At 30.8% G+C, this 21,076-nt stretch overlaps 2 protein-coding genes across 2 annotated transcripts; both read left to right on the top strand.

Annotated features, from left to right (window-relative positions):
* The first annotated feature begins 530 nt into the window (after window positions 1–530).
* Window positions 531–5,223, top strand: LOC127126084 (E3 ubiquitin protein ligase DRIP2). The gene is made up of 8 exons (XM_051054934.1): window positions 531–784; window positions 877–1,119; window positions 1,697–1,796; window positions 2,233–2,566; window positions 2,828–3,255; window positions 3,389–3,439; window positions 4,179–4,251; window positions 4,723–5,223. The coding sequence occupies exons 2-8, from the start codon at window positions 1,005–1,007 to the stop codon at window positions 4,903–4,905; spliced, it is 1,284 nt and encodes a 427-aa protein (XP_050910891.1). The 5' UTR covers window positions 531–784; window positions 877–1,004; the 3' UTR covers window positions 4,906–5,223.
* A 7,809-nt stretch (window positions 5,224–13,032) lies between these two features.
* Window positions 13,033–13,800, top strand: LOC127130285 (secreted RxLR effector protein 161-like). The gene is made up of 3 exons (XM_051059323.1): window positions 13,033–13,192; window positions 13,280–13,632; window positions 13,753–13,800. Exons 1-3 carry the CDS (start codon window positions 13,033–13,035, stop codon window positions 13,798–13,800), a joined length of 561 nt encoding a protein of 186 aa, XP_050915280.1.
* Window positions 13,801–21,076: the final 7,276 nt, after the last annotated feature.

Genomic DNA, 21,076 nt, shown 5'->3' with positions numbered 1-21,076 from the left:
AAAATACAAGAGTCACGTATTTTTAAATATTTAAAATATGATAAAAAGATGTAGAAATCACTTTAAAGGATCAAATTATTATAAAAAACCTTAAATATCAATTTATTTCAAAAAAAATTAAAGGACCTCTAATATAATTTTATCTTAATTTTATATAAAGAAATTATAAATTATTTTTTAAAAAATCAATATTTTTTTATAATTTAAGACCTATAATAATTCTTTTGAAACTTATTAAAATAGGGAGAAAAAAACCTCAAATTAGTGTTATATTTAAGGACTGACCTAATATATAAAAAAATTGAAATAGTTACTTACTTCGATATAAATTTTCAAAGTAGTAGTAACAAAGAGTAATTAATTAAAGTTGTTAAAAGTTTGGACCCTATTGAGTGACACCACACGCCGCCTAGCACCGCGCATATCCACCTCGGCGCACATTATCAAATTCCCAACTTCCTAGCTGTCGTTAGTTGAAATATGGAACATAAGCCCTTAAATATTTTTTTATTTAAACAATAAAATTCACCCAAAATCAAAAGCTATAGAAAAAAAATAAAAATAAAAGAAGACACAAGAAAGAGAGAGAAACGAGTTGGGTTTGTTTTTTGGTTCATGCTCTTTTCCACGAACAGGTCCTCTCGATTCAGATCATCCTCAACCGCAGTCTCTCTTTTCCCAAATCCATCATAACCCACGTCAAATCTTTACCAATCTCACCCTCCCATTTCCTATTAACACCCCCTAAATCCGAAACCTCAACCACTTCATTTTCTCCGATCAGGTTCTTCCATTCTACTCTCATTCTCTACACGATTTTATTCTACCTTTCTTGTTTCTTTCTTTTCCTCACTTAGTTTTCTTCGATTAATGCAGGTTACGATTTCGTCGAAAATGAACGTAAAATTTGACGGTGTTGGTGAGATATGAAGATATAGCATGCAGTATACGTGTTGCGTTGATTGAGTGAGAGTGAGAAAGAAGGTGAATCTAGAACGAGAACGATGACGAATCAAGTTGTGAGAGTGAAGAGAGAGACGATTGCAGCATGCATGACTTGCCCACTCTGTAACAAGCTGTTCAAACAAGCTACAACTATATCTGAATGTCTTCACACGTGTAAGCCCTTTCGAGATCGATCCCGTTTCAAATTCATCTGATTTTTCATCTTTTCTTGCTTTTTGCATTATCCATCTATGGGTTTTTGCCTCTTTCACTATTCATCCAGATTCATAAAAATTCTTTTTTTATTTCTCTCTCTCTTTATATTATTCATTATGCTATTCAGAATTCAGAGTTCAGAATTCAGAAACATTGTTGTTCGGATTGGCTAAGTATTCAGTGGTTTTTATTGTTGTTGTTGTTGTTGTTGTTGTGTGTGTTTTGCACTTGTGTTGTTCTATTAATGTCCTAGGTGGAAAGTTGTTTGAACTTTTCACTACAATAACAACTATTCATTTAGTTAAATTCATAGCTTCTACCTAGTTTTTCACCGCATGCAATAACACAATTCTCGTGGGAGTAGTAACAGCATTATTATTAATATACCATGTGGTTTTTCTTATACATTTCGGTTTCAAGTGTTTGTTTATTTGTCATTTAAAGTTTAATTGAGCTATTTATGATAAAATGGCTGTTTGTTGACTAGAATTTTCGGTCACTTTTTTGAGCTAAAAGTTATATTATTTGACTTCAGTTTGCAGGAAGTGCATTTATGACAAATTTACTGATGAGGATTTGGAATGCTGTCCAGAATGCAACATTGATTTGGGCTGTGTTCCACTTGAGAAACTAAGGTCATCATTCTCTGTCTTTGACTGATTTTTCAACTCGCTCTTATTCTCTGAGATGTATGGATGTAACTATATATGCATGTTGTGACATGAGTGGTTTTATAAGGTCGCGAAAATGACTTTTGCGGCTTTATGCTATGTTGATGCTATCAAGATTATATTATTTTGTTGTGACATGAGAATTTTTTTTCAGAATAATGCATGCATGTAGATGGGGAGGTATAATGATTTGCATGATAATGTATATATACAATAATGCTGGTTTTCTGTCCATGGTTTTCATGACAAATATTCCACATGTTTAATAGTATATAGCATATTAAATGTAGTATGTTATAAGACATGCTAAATCGGAAATTAATGTAATGATTAACTGTAAGAGAAATTAATGTTTGAATTGCTGCATGCTAAGTTAAATCCTTGATTTCTGATTTTTCAGGCCGGACCATACTAAGCAAGATGTAAGGGCCAAAATTTTCCCTTTAAAGGGAAGAAAAGTGAAAGAACCTGAGGTTGTCGCGGCTTCAGTACCATTGCCAGCTAAAAGAAAAGAGAGATCTCTTTCATCTTTGGTGGTCAACACACCAAGGGTATCAGCGCAATCAACGATGACAGGAAGAAGAACAAAACCTACAAGAAAGGCTAGCAGTATGCGGTCCTCTAGCTTTTCATTTGAAAAGTCGATTAAGAAAGAGGAAGCATTATTGGACGACCGTCTCGGGAGTTCAAGCTCACCTGAAACTTCAAATAAGTTGCGCCAGAACAATGGACAGGTAGCAGGAGACACGGTCTAGCTCTTCATTTTGTGCTTGCTATATGTTATTGTGTCTCCTTGTTTTAGTGTCTGACACCAACACGACACAACATATGTGGTTACATTCGATCAAATATTTCACTTTCTCATATTATTACCAATGTCAATGCCGTATCCACTGTCGATGTCTGTGTCAATGTTTCATATTTATTCATTTGATTTTGCAGATACTAGCAATAGTTTACTTATATTCTTATGCTTGAACTGTTACTTGATGCAGAGCGAGGGTAGTCAATCCACGCCAAATAAAGAAACAGAGAATGGTGCTGAAACATGGGATGCAAAGTTGGATCTTTGGAAACCGCTGAATTGTTTAGTGGAGGTTGCAAGCAGGACTAAATCTTTCAAGTCTAATACACAAGGTTCCACTGCTAAACTTGAACCCATTCAAGTAAATGAAAGTGACTCTCAAGTGCAGAAAATCAAAAATAAGGAAAATAAGCGCAAGGCAAGAGTTGAGGATGAAAAAAATAGCCCTTTTCCAGTTTCTTCAGACACAGCAAAACCCAATAAGTTGCGCAGAGTACGCAGGAAAAAGGAAACTTTTGGAGAATCGGGCATATCACCCCAAGCTGTGGTGGATTCTACCAGCAATAAACTCTTTATGAGTGGTCCAATTTGGTTCTCCTTAGTAGCTTCTGAAAACCAGTAAGATATCATCTTCGAAATGTAAATTGATAACTTATAATCTTATATCATGCAATCATGCGCATATTATGTTCTATAGATCCACTTTTAGGACATTGGAAGATCATATACTGATTTCAGATTAATGTTTCAGGGAAGGAGATGCACCGTTGCCACAAATTCCTGCCAGTTATCTGAGAATAAAGTGAGTTCCTTCAGAACCTTTGAACGTTGAGTATTGATTCTGTTAATTACTTAAGTTTCAATATATTTCATGCTTAAAAACTGGAATTTTATATTTGAAACAACGCATAACACCATATTTTATTGAATAATATATATGTGAATTTCATGAACTATATTTACAAGCTAAACCTATCTATATGCAGTAAAGTTTAAGCAATATATTGAATGACTGAAGAAGGAATCACTTACTTTGACCTTGCATTGGTTGTGCATCAGAATATCACAATCTCTTAGCATTCCGTAATTTATCAAGGAGAATACAATTTTTGATGTTATCCTCAGCTACAGAAATTAACCTTCATTACTATTAGCTATTTATTTTTTGGCGTTAATCTCTTGGATACATTTATCTTTCAGATTTTACCATTTCCATGTCATCATCCTCAGTTATTTGTAAGGTTTCAGATCGGAGGCCAACTATCTGTGTTATTGATATTTATCTATTGTAAATTTAGAGATATCCCTTTAATAGCCTTGCAATTTTCGTTTGTTTCTTTCACTCGAGTGCACAATGTAGACTAGTTTTGTACATGTGACAGTTTGTACTCCGAGGAAATACATAAGCTACTTTAGCATAGGGAAAACTAAAATGGTAAAACCGAAGATCAATATTAAAGATCTTTGCTGCTGCTAAAGCTTAATATGAATGACAGAAACATAAATCATGTCTAACATAATATCTCTTGTATTTGCCACAGGGATGGAAGCGTACCTGTCTCGTTCATCCAAAAATACCTAATGAAGAAACTAGATCTGACGAGTGAAACTGAGGTAACTCCAATTCATATCTAGCTTAAAGACATTGGTTTATTAGGGAATAACATGATCTTGAAGACTTTAGTTTATTGTAAGAAAAAAAATGTCAGCAACCCTCTTGTTAACATTCTTGTTGTGTGAAATTCATTTAGGTGTCAATGGTGGGCTTGCATGAATTTCATCAAATAAGAATGTTAGAGTGGATGCTGTTAGCATGCCTCATCTTATAAAATAAGAACATTTAATTACAATTATTAATTCAAAATTAAACAATTTAGATTATATTATTTATGAAAAATCTCACACATATAACTTTTATTATGAGAGAAGATCGCATGAGATTTGTAACTAACCATGTAATCTAAACCGTCAACATTAATTTAATGATTTTAATTAATATTATTGTTTTTCACGATAATAAGTGTTCTCACTCACGACATGTTCTCAACACATGTAGCCTCACTCTTTGGTTAATTTAATGTGCAGATTGAGATTAAATGTATGGGACAACCAGTGCTCCCTACACTGAAACTACATAGTTTGGTTGAGTTGTGGCTGGATTCAGCAGCATCTGCATCAGACCGAATTCCGGCGATTATTGGGTCCTCAGCAAAGGATTTTGTCATGGTCCTAGCCTATGCTCGGAAGACTCCACATCCACACTCTTGATCACGGTTACACACCATGGAACTTTTCATGGCTGTATCATCATCACATTTTAAAGTCACATAATTTATTTATATAGAAATTCATCCTCCTCCATTAAAACAAACCCCTTTTCTGCCATAAGTTTAGTGTTAATCCTGGTCTGGTTGATCCTTGTAATGATCCTTACATCCTCATTTCTTTTGAGACTTCTTTTCTTTCTTATTGTTATTCCAATAAGTTGGAGTGCACATGTGGATTAGGTAGCTACAGGCCACAATACTCATCAGATGCAAATTTGACATATGAATGAAGAGTATTTTTGTTTTTTTTCTCCCTAAATATTGTATGAATAATTTATGCAGGTCAAATTCAATTCTCTGAACTCAATGCAGCCGTATCACTGATATCAGCCTTTTGTACTGAAAAGCTATAAGTAAATGCAAGATTGTGCTGTCTGGTCAAAAAAAGTTCATACGAAGTGTTGGCTTTCCATGGTTCTCTTTTTGCTACATCCTTTGTTTCGCACTTACATTACTTGGTTGGTAAGCATAAAAGACTTTTTTTTTAAAAAAGAAATAGCAGACTGATTTTTTTATTTAATTTTGGCCCAAATAACAGAGTTGGAAATGTCATTTATTATTTTGTTGATGTTTAAAAATTGATTCTAACTCTTTAAAAATTGTTATTTTTCAGTAATTTACCTCATTCATTCCTTGACATATTCCCATGTAAACTAATGTTGTATTGTATTGACTTTAAAGATTTTTTTTAAAAAAAATTTAACAATCAAAATTTTAAGTTTCAGTTTTAAAAGATTTATTACACATAATTTTTTTCATGAGTTTATAAAATATAAAAATAAAAAAAAGAATTCTGTGTTTTTTTTTTAAAATTAAAAGTTAAAAAATGAATGATTTTTTCAAGTTTTGATTATAAAAATAAAACCGATACAACTTTTAAATTTTTAAAAAAATGATAGTTTGATTTTGATATGCTTTTTTCTTCTTTTTCTGAGTTTTATCTCAAGGAAGGTTGAAACAACTTATGACTTGAGTTCTCTTTGTTAGTGTAGTAGGCTTTAAAAAGTCATTCTTAAATTCTTTCATGGGTTAAGAAACAGATGGTGATGTCTTTATGCAAGATAAGAAAAAAAGAGAAGTTATATAACTTTATGTATGAACATATATACCTTTTTCAAAATTGATTGTGGTAGGTCATTATCACAAAACCAAAAAGATAAGTTATGTTTTTATTTATATATCCTCAATATTTTTTTTGGTTTTCACTACAAGGTTTAATCCGTTTTGAAATCAGATCTGCCATCAATTAGTTCTAGTCATTTTTCGACCACAGGTAGGGGTGTTCGCGGTGCGTTTTGGGCGGTTTTTGCGATAAAAATCACCCGAACCGCAAGAGAAAAAAGCATGCGGTTTGGTTTGATTCGGTTGACTTTTAGAAATAAAACCAAACCAAACCAAACCAAATCAATGTGGTTTGGGTTGGTTCGGTTGGTTCGGTTTTTTATAATATTTTTATTGAGTCATATATACTCCTATAAATAACGACATAACTTTATGTTTAATCATTCATACATTACTAAATAACATCAAAATTCATCTTATTTAGACAAAAACGTTTCATTCAATATACAAAAAACCAGATTAGACAAAAGTGGAATAAAAGACAAACAAATATAAATAGTAGCATAAAATAATATCAAAGACATTATAATAAAACATAAAAAATATATGAGATGAGAGATTAGAGAAGATGAAAAAAAGAACATAAGAGATGCGAGATTGAGAAGAAAAGTGCAATAAAAACGTAATTGGAAGAGAACATAGTAACATAAAAGATAAAAAAAGAAAGAACATAATAGATGACTTATTGGAGTAGAATAGGCGAGACCTACATGGAAGAAGATGAGAAGAATGTGTGATACTACTATGAGAGATTTAAGAAGGTTGAAATTGAAACCCTGAGTGTGATTAAGAGAAAATCGCTTGTAATTGTAAGGCTAAGGCATACTAGATTTGAGGTTTGGGTTGGATGTGGGATAAGTGAACTTTGGATTGTAACATAATGCGGTTTGATTTGGTTTAGTTCGGTTTGTAAAATGCAAACCGCAAACCAAACCAAACCGTGCGGTTTTATTAAAAAATGATCCAAATGAATCCGAACCAAATGCGATTTTTTTCGGTTTCGATTTGGTTTGGTTTGGTTTGCGGTTTTCTATTGAGTTGGTTTTGTTTTGAACACCCCTAACCACAGGTGCGGGGATTAAGCCGTAGGGAAAGAATTTAATGACTTAATAATTTTGATGACTTTAGTTAATGATGGTTAAGAGAGATAAAGAGAAGTAATCAAAGTTACCAAATTTCAAAAATAGCTAATGACTTAATGATTTTGATGACTTTAGTTAATGATGGTTAAGAGAGAGATAAAGAGAAGTAATTAAGGTTACCAAATTTCAAAGATAGCTAATCCTTGTTTTTAGTTTTATATTGCCCTCTTTTTGTATTTAGCATAATTAAATCAACATTTTTGTAATTTTAAGTTCAACGAATTTATATCATAATATTTAAAATAATTTTATTAATATATAATATTTTAATTAATATTTTTAGATTTATAAGAAACATTCAAAGTTATAAGGGTCAATGCAAACAAATAACAACACCAATCGGTGGTTTATGAGTATCATTTAAAGTTTATATATACTTGTTAAAAAAAAAACACACACATATATATATATATATATATATATATATATATATATATATATATATATATATATATATATATATATATAGGATTATAAATGTATACTATTGTCTCTATCTTTCTCATATTTTTTGACCTCATACACTTGCACGAATTACACCAATATATCATAAAATTACAAAGAATACATTTTTTACACTGGATTTTGGATGTACAATTATCATTTATCGATCCTTGTATTTATGGAGTGATTAATCTCCCTCTTCTCTTAGAAGTGTTGATAGTGGGAAACAATTTTCTCTTATAATCTTAGGGATTTGATTTTTCTCCTTGACTGATTCACCTATTACGTTGGGTCACGTTATTACCCCGTTTGTTGGACATGTGCAAATTATACTAGATACCCCAAGTGTAATCCAGACACCTACCCAACATTATTACCCCGTTTATTGGACATGTGCAAATTATACTAGATACCCCAAGTGTAATCCAGACACCTTACGATGATGAGGTATGGGCGACCTAAGCACTACATTAGTAATTTCCCGACATTTCTTTAAATGGCTTATGATACTCGATTATCTTTAGCATAGTTGGTATTGCTTCTTTTGAATCATATTCATTTAGGCTTGATAAAGTTATCCCAGTATTATATATATATATATATATATATATATATATATATATATATATTATATTATATATATATATATATATATATATAACCTTAAAAAGTTTTATAATACATGATCACCGAAAACACGAACATAAATAAAAACATAAACAACAAAATAAATTTTGATGGAAGAATCCATTTTAACATTAGGCTGGTCCACCAAGAATTAAAATTGGAATGCGTCTTCGCCCTTCAGTCACCACCTTAAAATTTTGTTTATCTTTACGATAATTGAAGAAGTCTTAATTTTTTATTGTCTAGCATTTTTATATTTTTCTTCCAAATAACTCAGAATATTGTCAATCAGATAACTTGAAAGCACTTACTAGTATCATTGCTATATATAATGAGAATTACAAAATTGGAGGACATGAGCACTAATGTTGTTCAAATGAATGCTTAGAATTCCCAACCACGGGAGAAAATAACTCCAAATCTAACCAAAGAACTCACACTCTAAAAATATATGGTTAGAGTTTTCATCTTTTTCAAATGCACATGTACACTTTCTTGAAACTTGTAATAACATTCCTCACCTCTCCAGATTATATTTACTAAGTATCCTATTGTTGAGAAGCTTCCACGTGAACAAGGATACTTTCAACGGCGTGGTTTTATTCCAAATGAGCTCCTTGTTTGGAATTGGATCAAGTTGATTTTTATGGGTTAGCATTTGACATCCATATTTCACCAAGTAGCCAGCATCACGATTAGGAGTCCACTCCCAATAGTCAACAACATATCCTACAAAACAATAATATCCACCAAAGAACGACACTTTTTCACTTGTTCCTTGTCATAGGCAAACATTCTCCTTTACAACCTCTAACCTAGACAATCAACCTCCCAACATAATCTTCTCATCTCTACCGCATAATTATTTTTGTTATATGTCAACTAATAAACACATCAGAACCTATCACAAACACTACCACTTAAGGAAATTATCCTTCCAAAAAGATATATGTTCCCCATTTCCTACTGAACAACACAACCTTCTAACCATTGAATCGAACTCAATCCCCCTTTTGTTAGAATTAATTCATATTTTCAGAAATTTGTAGACAAAGTTTGTTAGAGGATATTTTAGTATTTCCCCTAAAGTCCCACAAGTGAGTGGTGTGAACAAATTGTACTTTTATTCCTTTTACAACCTACAACAATGTGTGTGTTTGTGCACCCATTTGTAACCATTTTAAGAGTAATAGAAGTTTGTTATCATTCTCTCTTCTCTCTTTTGTTTCATTGTTCATCTTTATCACCTTGTGCACCATCAATTGGTATCTAGAGCTCCGGTTCAGATCCACAGAGAAACACCAGGGAAGCAGGAGTGAAACAGTGAGGCGTTGTGTGATTGATTTCTGTTCGGAGAATTCATGTTGAATTTCTGATCAGAATCGTAATAAAATCACATATCTTGATTATGCAGGATTGGGAAAACACTGTATTTAGGTAAGATCTGAGTGTTTTGCACAAGGTTGAAGATGAACGAAAACGGTAATCTGAGTACTAAGCTTCCAGTGTTCGATGGCAAGAACTGGAATCGTTGGATGATTCAAATGCTTGTGTTGTTTAGAGCTCAAGATGTTCTTGATCTCATCAATGGCAGTTACATTTAGGCTGCAATTCTAGAAAATGCAACAGATGCGCAGATAAATGCTCAACATGATCTGAGGAAGAAGGATCAGAATCAGTGTGTGGATGTGAACGTGTTTGAGAAAATCGCTGATTCGACGACGGGGAAAGCTGTGTGGGACACACTGGTGCAGTGCTATGGAAGTGATGCATCAATGAAGAAGGCGAAGCTTCAATATCTACATAAGTAATATGAGAATCTTAACATGAAGAACAATGAGAAGGTACTTGACTATATCTCTAGAGTGATTCTGATCACAAATAGGATGAAGTTGTGTGAAGAAACTCTCTCTGAATAAAGTATCATTGAGAAGGTATTTAGATCTCTTACTCCAAAGTTTGATTACATCGTTGTAGCAATTGAACATTCTAAGGATATGAGCACCATGAGAATAGAAGAGCTGCAAAGCAGTCTAAAGGCGCAAGAGTTGCGTCTGATGGAAAGAACCTCTGAGAGAGAGGTATAACAGGCTCTAAAAGCTTCTTTCGTCAAGAAAGACAAGAAGTAGTCTTGGTCAGAGGCCAAGAAAAGACATGGTAGGTATCAGAAGTCAGAAACCTCAACTTCTGAAAGTCAGAAGGGAAATGAGAAATAGCACAAGAGAAAAGTTCAATATTATTGTCGTAAGAAGTTTGGCCACTTCACTGCAGATTGTTGGTCAAACAAGGAGATGAAATCAGAAGAAGTGAATATAGCCAGAAGTTATGATGATGAACATGTGATATTAATGGCTTCTGATTTTGATAGTGCGTCTCTAGAAGACTGGTGGTATATGAACACTGGTTATTCAAACCATCTTACTGGAAATAAGAAATGGCAGGTTGATTTTGACTCTAGGAAGAGGACCAAGATCAAATGTGCTGATGGTAAGTATCCGAATGTTGAAGGAATGGGGAATGTCAGAGTGACTTTGAATAATGGAAAATATGCGTTAGTTCAGAACGTTTGGTATGTTCCTGGCATGAAGAGCAATCTGATGAGTGTAGGTCAATTAATTGAAAAGGTACTCTTAGTTACCATGAAGGATAATCTTTTAAAGTTGTATGACTGTAATCAGAAGCTGATTATGGAGTCAGAACAAGGAAGAAATATAACATTCAAGGTGAATGTTAAAACTGCAAACTCTGAATGCCTTGGCACAACAAGTGTTGTGAAGGAAGGTGAGTTATGGCACAAAAGTTTTGGTAATTTGAACTTCAGAAGCTTAGGGCATCTGAATTCAAAGTAACAGGTACATGGAATTCCTGCAATTAAAAAACCAGAAAAAGTCATGTAATGTGTGCACGAGAGGGAAGCAACCAAGACTGCCATTTTCACTAGAAGTAACTCCAAGAGCAAAACATGCTTTGGGAGTAGTGCATTCTGATGTGTGTGGACCATTTCCAGAACCTTCACTAGGAGAGAATAAATACTTTGTGTCATTTGTGGATGAGTTTTAAAGGATGACATGGGCATCCCTTATAAATTTCAAATACGAGGTGTTTGGTGAATTTAAGAAATTCAAAATCAAGGCGGAGAAATAGAGTGGTCAGACTCTGAAGATTCTCAGAACTGATGGTGGAGGTGAGTATAACTCTATAGAGTTCAAGAAGTTTTATGAGGAGAATGTGATTGATCATGAAGTGACTGCTCCATATACTCCTCAACATAATGGTCTTGCTGAAAGGAGAAACTGAACTTTGATTGATATGGCAAGGAGCATGTTGAAGGAGAATAAGCTTCCTAACACTTTATGGGGAGAAGTTGTTGCCACTGCAGCATATATGCTCAATAGGTGTCCAACCAAGAAGTTGAAGGAAATTGTTCCTTTTGAGATGTGTACTGGAGATAAGCAAAGTGTGAGTCATTTCAGAGTATTTGGTTCTGTCTGTTATAAACACATTCTAGATGCTACTAGAAAGAAATTGGATGATAGAAACAAGGTGATGTTACTGGTGGGGTATCATAGTACAAGTGCTTATAAACTTTATTGTTGATTCACTAATAAGGTTGAAGTCAGCAGAGATGTTGTTGTGAAAGAGTCAGAAGTATGGGATTAGAGCAAGTCTCAATCCAACTCCAGTGTAGAGTTAACTTCTAAAGATATTGATTTTGATTCTAAAGATGAGTCAGAGTCTAAAAATGATTCAGAGAGTGACTCAGAATCAGAAGGTGAGATTGATTCTGAGGAAGAATCTGATTTTGATCTAGACTCTGATGGTGATTTAGATTCTGGTGGTAGTCCAAATTTTGAGAATATTCCAGATTCTGAAGGTGGTCATGCTTCTGAAGTCGGTACTTCCGGAGTTCCAACATCTGATATTATTCTAGAATCAACAGGTTATGAGCAAGTTCAGAGGCCGCAAAGAATTAGAAACATTCAGAGAATATTTGGAGAGTTTGACATACTGCAAGATACTGAAGTAGATTCTGAAGGTGGAGTTAAGTGTGTCATGTTAGTAGACTGTGAACCTGTGAGTACGGAAGAAGATCTCAAGCAGAAAGTTTGGCTGAAGTCCATGAAAGCAGAACTTGATACCATATAGAGAAACAAAACTTGGAAGCTGACAGAACTTTCAAAGAACAAGAAAGCCATCAGTGTGAGATGAGTTTATAAGGTGAAGCTAAAGCCAGATGGGTTAATTGGAAAACACAAAGCAAGGTTAGTTGTGAGAGGTTTTATGTAGAAACCTGGGTTAGATTACTTTGAAGTGTTTGCGCCTATAGCAAGACATGAAACAATCAGGTTGGTGATTGCGATAACTGCTAACAGGAATTGGCCTCTGATGCATTTGGACGTGAAATCTTCATTTATGAATGGTCCATTAGAAGAAGAGGTTTATGTTTCACCACCTCCTGGATTTGAGAAAGAGAATCAGGAAGGGATGGTGTACATATTACACAAAGATTTGTATGGACTGAAACAAGCACCTAGAGCTTGGAATCTGAAAATTGATTCATTTTTAAGAAGCATGGATTTTAGAAATGTGAGATGGAGTATGGTGTTTATGTTTAGCATACTTCTGAAGGCAATATGATTCTGGTGTGTCTGTATGTTGATGACATATTGCTAATAGGAAGTTGTGAATATGAGATAGCTAAGTTCAAGAAGGAGTTGATGAATGAGTTTGAGATGACTGATCTAGGAAATATAGTTTATTTTCTAGGGATGGATATTATGTACTCTGAGAAAGGCATAATTTTACATCAACTAAAATATGAACTTGAGCTGAATTGTAAAGTTGATGTCATACCTGCTAATGCAATTCAGAAATTAAATTCTGATTTGGATGGTGATGATGTATATGCAACAACATTCAAGTAGTTGGTAGGGTCTCTGAGGTATTTGTGTAATATCATACCTGATATTTGCTATGCAGTTGGAATGGTGAGTATGTTTATGAGTAAACCGAAGTGGTCTCGTTACCAAGCCGCTGTCAGAATTCTGAGATATATAAAGGGAACTCTGAAGTATGGAGTTTGGTTCCCTTCTGGTGCTGAAACTGACTCAGAACTTCTGAGTTACTCAGATTCTGATTGGTATGGAGACAGAGTTAACAGAAGAAGTACTTATGGGTATTTGTTTAAGTTTTTGGGAAGTCCTATTTCTTGGTGTTCCAAGAAGCAACCAGTTGTTTCTTTGTCGAACAATGAAGCAGAATATATTACAGGTGTTGTGGCTACATGTGAAGCTGTGTGGCTTCTGAATTTACTGCAGGATTTGAAGATCAAAGTAAACAAGCCTCTGAAGCTGATGATTGATAGCAATTCTGCAATCAATCTTGCCAAGAACCCATTGTTGTATGGGAGAAGCAAACATATTAAGATTAAGTATCACTTTCTGAGAAATCAGGTTCAGACTGGAGTGCTAGAAGTTGTGCATTGTAGCATCCAGAAGTAGCTGGCAGATGTTCTGACGAAGGCGATCAAGACTGATCAATTTCTCCATTTGAGGGATGGAAATGGTGTTGTTAGTTTTGGTTAAGCTGAATATGAATTAAGGGATGATGATAGAATTAATTCATATTTTTATAAACTTGTAGACACAATTTGTTAGAGGGTATTTTAGTATTTTTCCTAAAGTCCCACTTGTATTTAAGCAAGTGAATGGTGTGAACAATTTGTACCTTTATTCCTTTTGTAGTCTGCAACATTGTATGTGTGTGTGCGCACCCAATTGTAACCATTTTAAGAGTAATGAAAGTTTGTTATTATTCGCTCTTCTCTCTCTTGTTTCATTGTTCATCTTTATGATCTTGTGCACCATCACCTTTCTCTCACTTTAGACATACCCCTCAACCACACTCACACCCTTGTTACCTCCACCAACCTCTTATTTCTCCACTAAAACCCTAAACCACAACCCCTCTCGATCAATATCCAATTTTCAAGACCACTTTGTTAGCAAGGCTTGATTAAACGCATTTACTCTCCTACCCATATCCTACCTACCTCTTTATTCGAGTACATTTGGGCCCAATTAATCTAGTGGACCTTACGCACACTTTCACTCCCCATCCCCACACCCATACAAGAAAAAATAATAAATATTCAATATAAGAAATAATACATGCGAGAGCCAAGAAAAAGGAAGGGAAAAAACTGAAAGTGATGTCAAGACATATTCGATGAGTACAAGACGACCTCCTATAAACTATTTTTAATTTTTCACTTTGATAACTTGTTATTGATTCTCTCAAGCATATGACTCTAGAGCAGGATTCAATGAGGGTTACCTCTAATCGGAAGAACTCTTGATAAGGAAATGGAATTTATGCAATTTTATAATTTATGACACATATATCTTATGAGTACATTAGAAGAGACCGCGTCGATGATGTACAAAGTGAGGACTTTTAGGGGTCAATAATCTATGAGTGAATCCTATTTTTCTTGGTCCTGCTCCATTGCATTTATAGTTGTATTTCTTTAATCCAGCTTTCATGGTCTTGACCGTTATAAACGTTGCATCATTATGGTCATTCATTGTCTTGTTCCTTTGTCTGGGTCTCTGCTGCATAATTCCTATCAACATATATTATGACTCAATGCAGAGTTAACCTCGTAGTTGGATGATATATATATATATATATATATTATAATATATATATATATATAATATATATATATAATATTATATATATATATATATATATATATATTATATATATATATATATAATATATAGTAGTGAGTTAGATCGTATGGTTAAGGATTGACTTCAGCTAGTCTATGGTAGTTTAAGTATTCTTTGAGGGTTCAATATTTTTTTAGAGAAAATGGTCGTCGTGTGTTGATTCTAAGTGGACTCGAGTCACTATGGACATATTAAGGAAGAAGTGTAATTGATTCAGGTCTTTATAGACGTAATGATTAAGGACCACATAAGTCTTATACAACCATGAATATGCCAATTAACGCCTATCAATTGGCTTTTATGAAAATTAACCTTTAATCTTGAGATCATTTCAAACCGAATCAAAATTTCCTTCCATGATCTAAATTTTTTTCAACTCCTCTACACATAATCAAAGTATCATTAACAAATTATAGATGTGAAGTTTTAAAGTTTGAGTGTATTGATCTTATAGCTTCTGAAAAGCCAAGAATTGACTAAAGCAATTAACATAACATTCAAACGTATTGTCGCTATGAGAAACAAAAATAGTGACAAAGAGTCACCGTGTCTCATACCTCTCTCCATCCCAAATTCTTTAGTATAACTTCCATTAACAAGGACTGATGTTGAAGCAATCCAAGTACACTCCATAATCCTATGTCTCAAGGTCTAAAAACCCAATCTTTTCCATTATCGAGTTATAAACCTTCTTAAAATCCACTTTTAAAGAAAATCAAATCTTTTTTTCCTCTTAGCATCATCCACCACTTTATTTGCTATATCAATGTCATCCAAAATTTGTTGAACCATTCACAAAAAGACAGACTATACCTCAAATATAACATTATCAATAAGTGATTTGCTAAAACCTAAGATAAAATCTTATAGATACACCCCACTAGAGAAATTGGTTGAAAATCTAGTAGCTTTTAGGGGTTAACAATTTTAGAAATCAAAGTGATAAAAGTATAATTGGAGTCTTCCACCAACGTGTCATTTGAAAAGAATTCTACTCATAATGTCATCAAGTCTAGATTATTGTCCAACAAAAGTCTTTGATAAACTCAAAATTTACTCCATCAAATTTGGAATTTTGAAATTATCGCACTCCCACACAACCTTCTTCACTTCCTTATTTGAAAACAAAATAATTAGATGAGCCACTTTGCTTTCTCTCTGAGAGTCTTGAACCGAAATTCTTCCAACTTAGATGCAAATAACTCGTCTTCTTCTCTTTCTTTATCAAGATAATATAAATAATATTTTGCAATTCAATCAATTTTCATTCCATGTTTCAAGTTATACATAATATATGTTACAAATTTCAAAAATATGTGTAGAGTATTATACGACAAAAAATCTTAGTTATGGAACTCTCACCATTTTAAGAAATCTTTTAGGATTCTAACTCCTATCATTTTTAGTCTTCCTTTACCCATTTTAAACTTCTTTTCTAGATGAAAATTATTAGGATACTCGCGTTGGCATAGTTAGTGGTGTTTTATGCGAATTTGTTTTTAAAATATAAAAAAGAAAATAATTTTTTTTTATCAAAAGAGTTTATTATTTTAAAAAGAAAAACATATTTTGATTTATACAATCATAAATATAATTTTTTCATATATAAAAATATTTGGGTGAACAGTATATTTTTATGTAGGTAATATTATTTTTATTTAAACTTTATTTATAAAAATATTTGGATAAAGAAACTTATTCTCATTTTAAAAAAATTAAGACTCACTCATAAATTTAATTATAACATTTGTCATTAATAACATATATTATTGGAATGAATACATCAATAATATATAGCTCACTTTTCTATATATTATCTTTAAAAATATTATATATTAAATTAAAAATAGTTTTAAAATAAATTTTTTAGTAACATAAATAATTAAAAAATAACACATTTTTCTCTTGTTTGAATTCATTCATTATTTTAAATATTTTTATTTTTATTTTCTTTAATTGTACAAAATAAGTAATAACACTTGTGTTCGCAAAAATTCTAGTATGGATACATGTGCGTTCGCATGAATACTAATATTTTACGCGTATTTGTTTTTAAAATATAAAAATAAAATTATTTTATAAAGAAGATTTATTATTTTAAAGAAAATCATATTTTTATTTATATTTGAAGCATATTTATTTTTTTCCATATATATATATATATATATATATATATAAATATTCCCTGATGTAAATATTAATTTTGATTTGACGTTATTTATAAAAATATTTATACAATCATTTAATTTTATAAATATCAACTAATAACATAATACTTATAAATATTGTTTTAATTGTATAAATAAATATTAGTAACATAAATAAACATATTTTATCCATGTTCAGATTTATACATTATTTTAAATATTTTTATTTTTATTTTTTATTTATATAAAAAATATAATAACTCGTGTGTTCGCACGGATACTCGTGTTTTACACGTATTTGTTTCTAAAATATACTAAAAATGAAAAAACAGAAATACAAAATTATTTAACCAAGATAGTTAGTATTTTCAAAATAAAAATATTTTTTATTTATATTTGGAGCATAAATATAATTTTTCAATATATACAAATATTTGAATCAACCATATATTTTTCAAAATGTAAATATTAATTTTGTTTTGACATTATTTGTAAAAATATTTATACAATCATTTGGTTGAGTTGTTGCAGGTTGGGTAGGACATATGTGTAAACGAATGGTTCAAGTAATTTATAGGTTGGTTCGGTTTGGGGTCAGTGGGTTTGGGGTCCACATGCACCCTAAAGAATCTTAAATACCGATTAAGAGATTAAAAAGATAAGTTGAACATTCTTTAAAAGATTAAAAATACATAATTTAAAAAAATATATGTATATGTAATACACTTGAAAATATAAATAATTAACTTTTTAAAAGAATATTGAGTGTATTAAATACATAGATATAAAATATTTTCTTTATTTAAAATTTTTAACTAATGTCCCGGAGCACTGTTTAACATGACCTTTATTTTAAATTTATTTATTTATATATTTTTTAATTATACAAAAAATATAATAACATATGCATTCCATGGATTCTGATCTAAAATAAAAAAGTAAATTTGAATATATATATTATATATTATATAATATAATATATATATATATATATATATATCTATATATATATATATATATATATATAAATCTTTACAAATTTGGAATGAAAAAAATTAATTAAATATATAATTTTCATATTAGGAGAAAAAGAAATTTATTAAAAAGATAGTACAATTTACTTGATAAAAAAAGAATACAATTTAAAAATATCTACTTAGTCTCCTATTATAAGCTCAAATAATATATTTTAAATAATTTTAGAAATGATTGATAATTTTTTATTTTTTTATAAATGAGATAATTATTTTATAATAGAAAATACAATTTAAAAACTAATATTATGTTAAATAAAACTATATATTGTTGAATGAAATTTATCCAGATTTCCCGTTTAATTGAGATTTTATGATTTTTTTAACTAATAAATTATCATTAGTTTTAAAAAGATATTTTAACTAAAATTAAAAACAATTTGAAATAATTTTTCTTTGTTAAAATGTCAACCGGTCGTAAATATATTTGAAGTTAATTTAAAAAAAATTAAATAATATCTTAAATGCAAATTAATTATTATTTATAGTGATTAAAACATAAAAATATTTATTCAAATCAAAATATTAGCTAAGTTTGTCATCTCACAAAAATTAATAGTCCTTAAAATTATTTACTACCACAATCAATAAGATGTATGATATTTGATGATAAGTAATTGAGTGACAATAAAATAGGTCAAATTAATTGACTGATCTTCGTTAGTTACAGCAAAAGAATATAAATTAACCAAATTTCTATTCATTGATACATTAAAAATAAATCATTTTCAATATTAAAATAAATCTTGTAACGTTTAAATAATACACTTAAAATATCGTAATTATAGGCATTAAAAAAATAAAATTCATAATTATGAGACCTAATCATCAAACCTTGATTACGATAATGCTATTTCTATTAATTTTTAGATAATTTTTATTTGTTCATCAAAATATAATGTATAATAGAAGAAATATCTTTTAATAAAATAATATTTTTTTTAAACTACTTATATTAGGTCTAATATTTGTTTTAAAAAGAATAAAAAATTATACATCACTTTTGCAAAGTATACATCACTTTTGCAAAAAAGGTAAATGTCTTAAATTCTAAATTACTTTATAATTTTAATACAACATTAATAGTTTTTAGGTAATATATAATACACTATTTATTAGTCCTTCTCTTTCTATTTTTTTTAATTTCTTTCTTATTTATTTAATGAAAGACGATATTATAAAATAATATATTTTTTATATTCAAATTAGTCATGCTTCTTAATTTGTGAAATACTTATAATAATTTATAATTTGAGACACAATGAATATTTATAAAATTATCTTTAAATAATAATATTAAAAATATTCAAAACTTAAAAAATAGACAATAATAAATACTTTATAATATTCCATTAAAAAATACACAATAATAAATACTTTATACTCTTTATATTTAATCAAATTCTTCATTTTAATAATCATCCATTCTTCCTTTTTAATGATTTTTCATTCCCCTTTAATATCTCAAATAAGTATTTGTATATGAAGTTACCAGTTTTTAAAATTGATTTTATTTTTCATAATTTCTTATCAATGTTAATAATTAAAATTTAATTCATATTTATTTCTCATAATTTTATATCAATACCAATTTTTTATCAGATTTTTTTTAAAGACCCTTCATTTCAATTTTTTAATCCTTCGTTCTTTTATTTTTTTACCGTCTGTCTTTCTTCTTCTATATTTCTTCATCTACAAACCTTCAACTTTCTTTTCCAGTTTAGTCAGACACAAGAACAAAACACTACTATCATCCTCAGACCTCAACCAATCGTAAGAGTACTAAAAGGTCCAACTGCTGATCCAACATGGGCAACTACATTGCTCATTCAAAAAGTACCAGACTAATTTATCACTTTGAACTTGGAAAAGTCCAAGATGGTAATCTGGACATCAGCTAACTTTGAAATTATTAAATTATTAGTTTATAACAATTCAACAATAAATAATAAACACACCATAGAAATTAGATATTAAACATTATGTGGGATTGTGAAACAAATACGAAATCCTCAAACCACAAGATAAAATGTTTACTGCGATAATAATCATTAATTTATTTCTTTATAACTGTTATGGACTCTGATTTTGCTTAAAACCTGCATAAACAGAGGTCTGATTGCACTAACCTAGTTAAACTGGTGAGATATACAGGCAACTCATCTTAAAATTTGTGAGTACATTGTACTCTTAAATATGTTTTGAATGATGTTAAAACTAGGTAGTTTAGTACTTTGTGTATATTGGACCAAATCATATGTGCATCATCATTATAGGACATGTAGAATTATATTCAATAGGTCATATCATGCTAAAAATATGATTTTTCATGAAAAAATAGTCAATGGACCGATACATACCAAGATGAGTCGATACATACTGAGTGGATTTTCAAAGGAAATGGTTTTGTCTTGTATGTATCGATACAAAACACGAATGGGTAGATACGAGATGCAATTGAGTCAACTCATTCATTGTTGGAGTCGACTCAAACTGAAAGCATTTTTTAACTAAGCAATGCTGCCTTCTATGAGTCGATACATAACGCGGTTGAGCCGATAGATAGCGTGAATGAGTCGACTCATCTGTTAGTGAATTGGATGGTATCATGTGAGTCTAGTTATGCATTTTAGCATTAGAAAGCATGACAACATATTTAAAAAAGATTTAGAAAAGATTCATGCATTAAGAAAAAGTTTTATGCATCAAAAACTCATTTTTATGTGAAAAATATACTACAAGTTGACACATACGCATTATATGTCGACCTATAGAAGAAAATTTCTTCTACAAGCCGACACATACGTTTTATAGGTCGACTCATGTGTTGTAGTTTTAAAGCGTGTATATATCGACGCA

Source organism: Lathyrus oleraceus, chromosome 3, assembly GCF_024323335.1.
Source record: "Lathyrus oleraceus cultivar Zhongwan6 chromosome 3, CAAS_Psat_ZW6_1.0, whole genome shotgun sequence".
Classification (NCBI taxonomy): domain Eukaryota; kingdom Viridiplantae; phylum Streptophyta; class Magnoliopsida; order Fabales; family Fabaceae; genus Lathyrus; species Lathyrus oleraceus.
The sequence above is the reverse complement of the archived record's forward strand: the minus strand, read 5'-3'. Positions and strand labels throughout refer to the sequence as shown.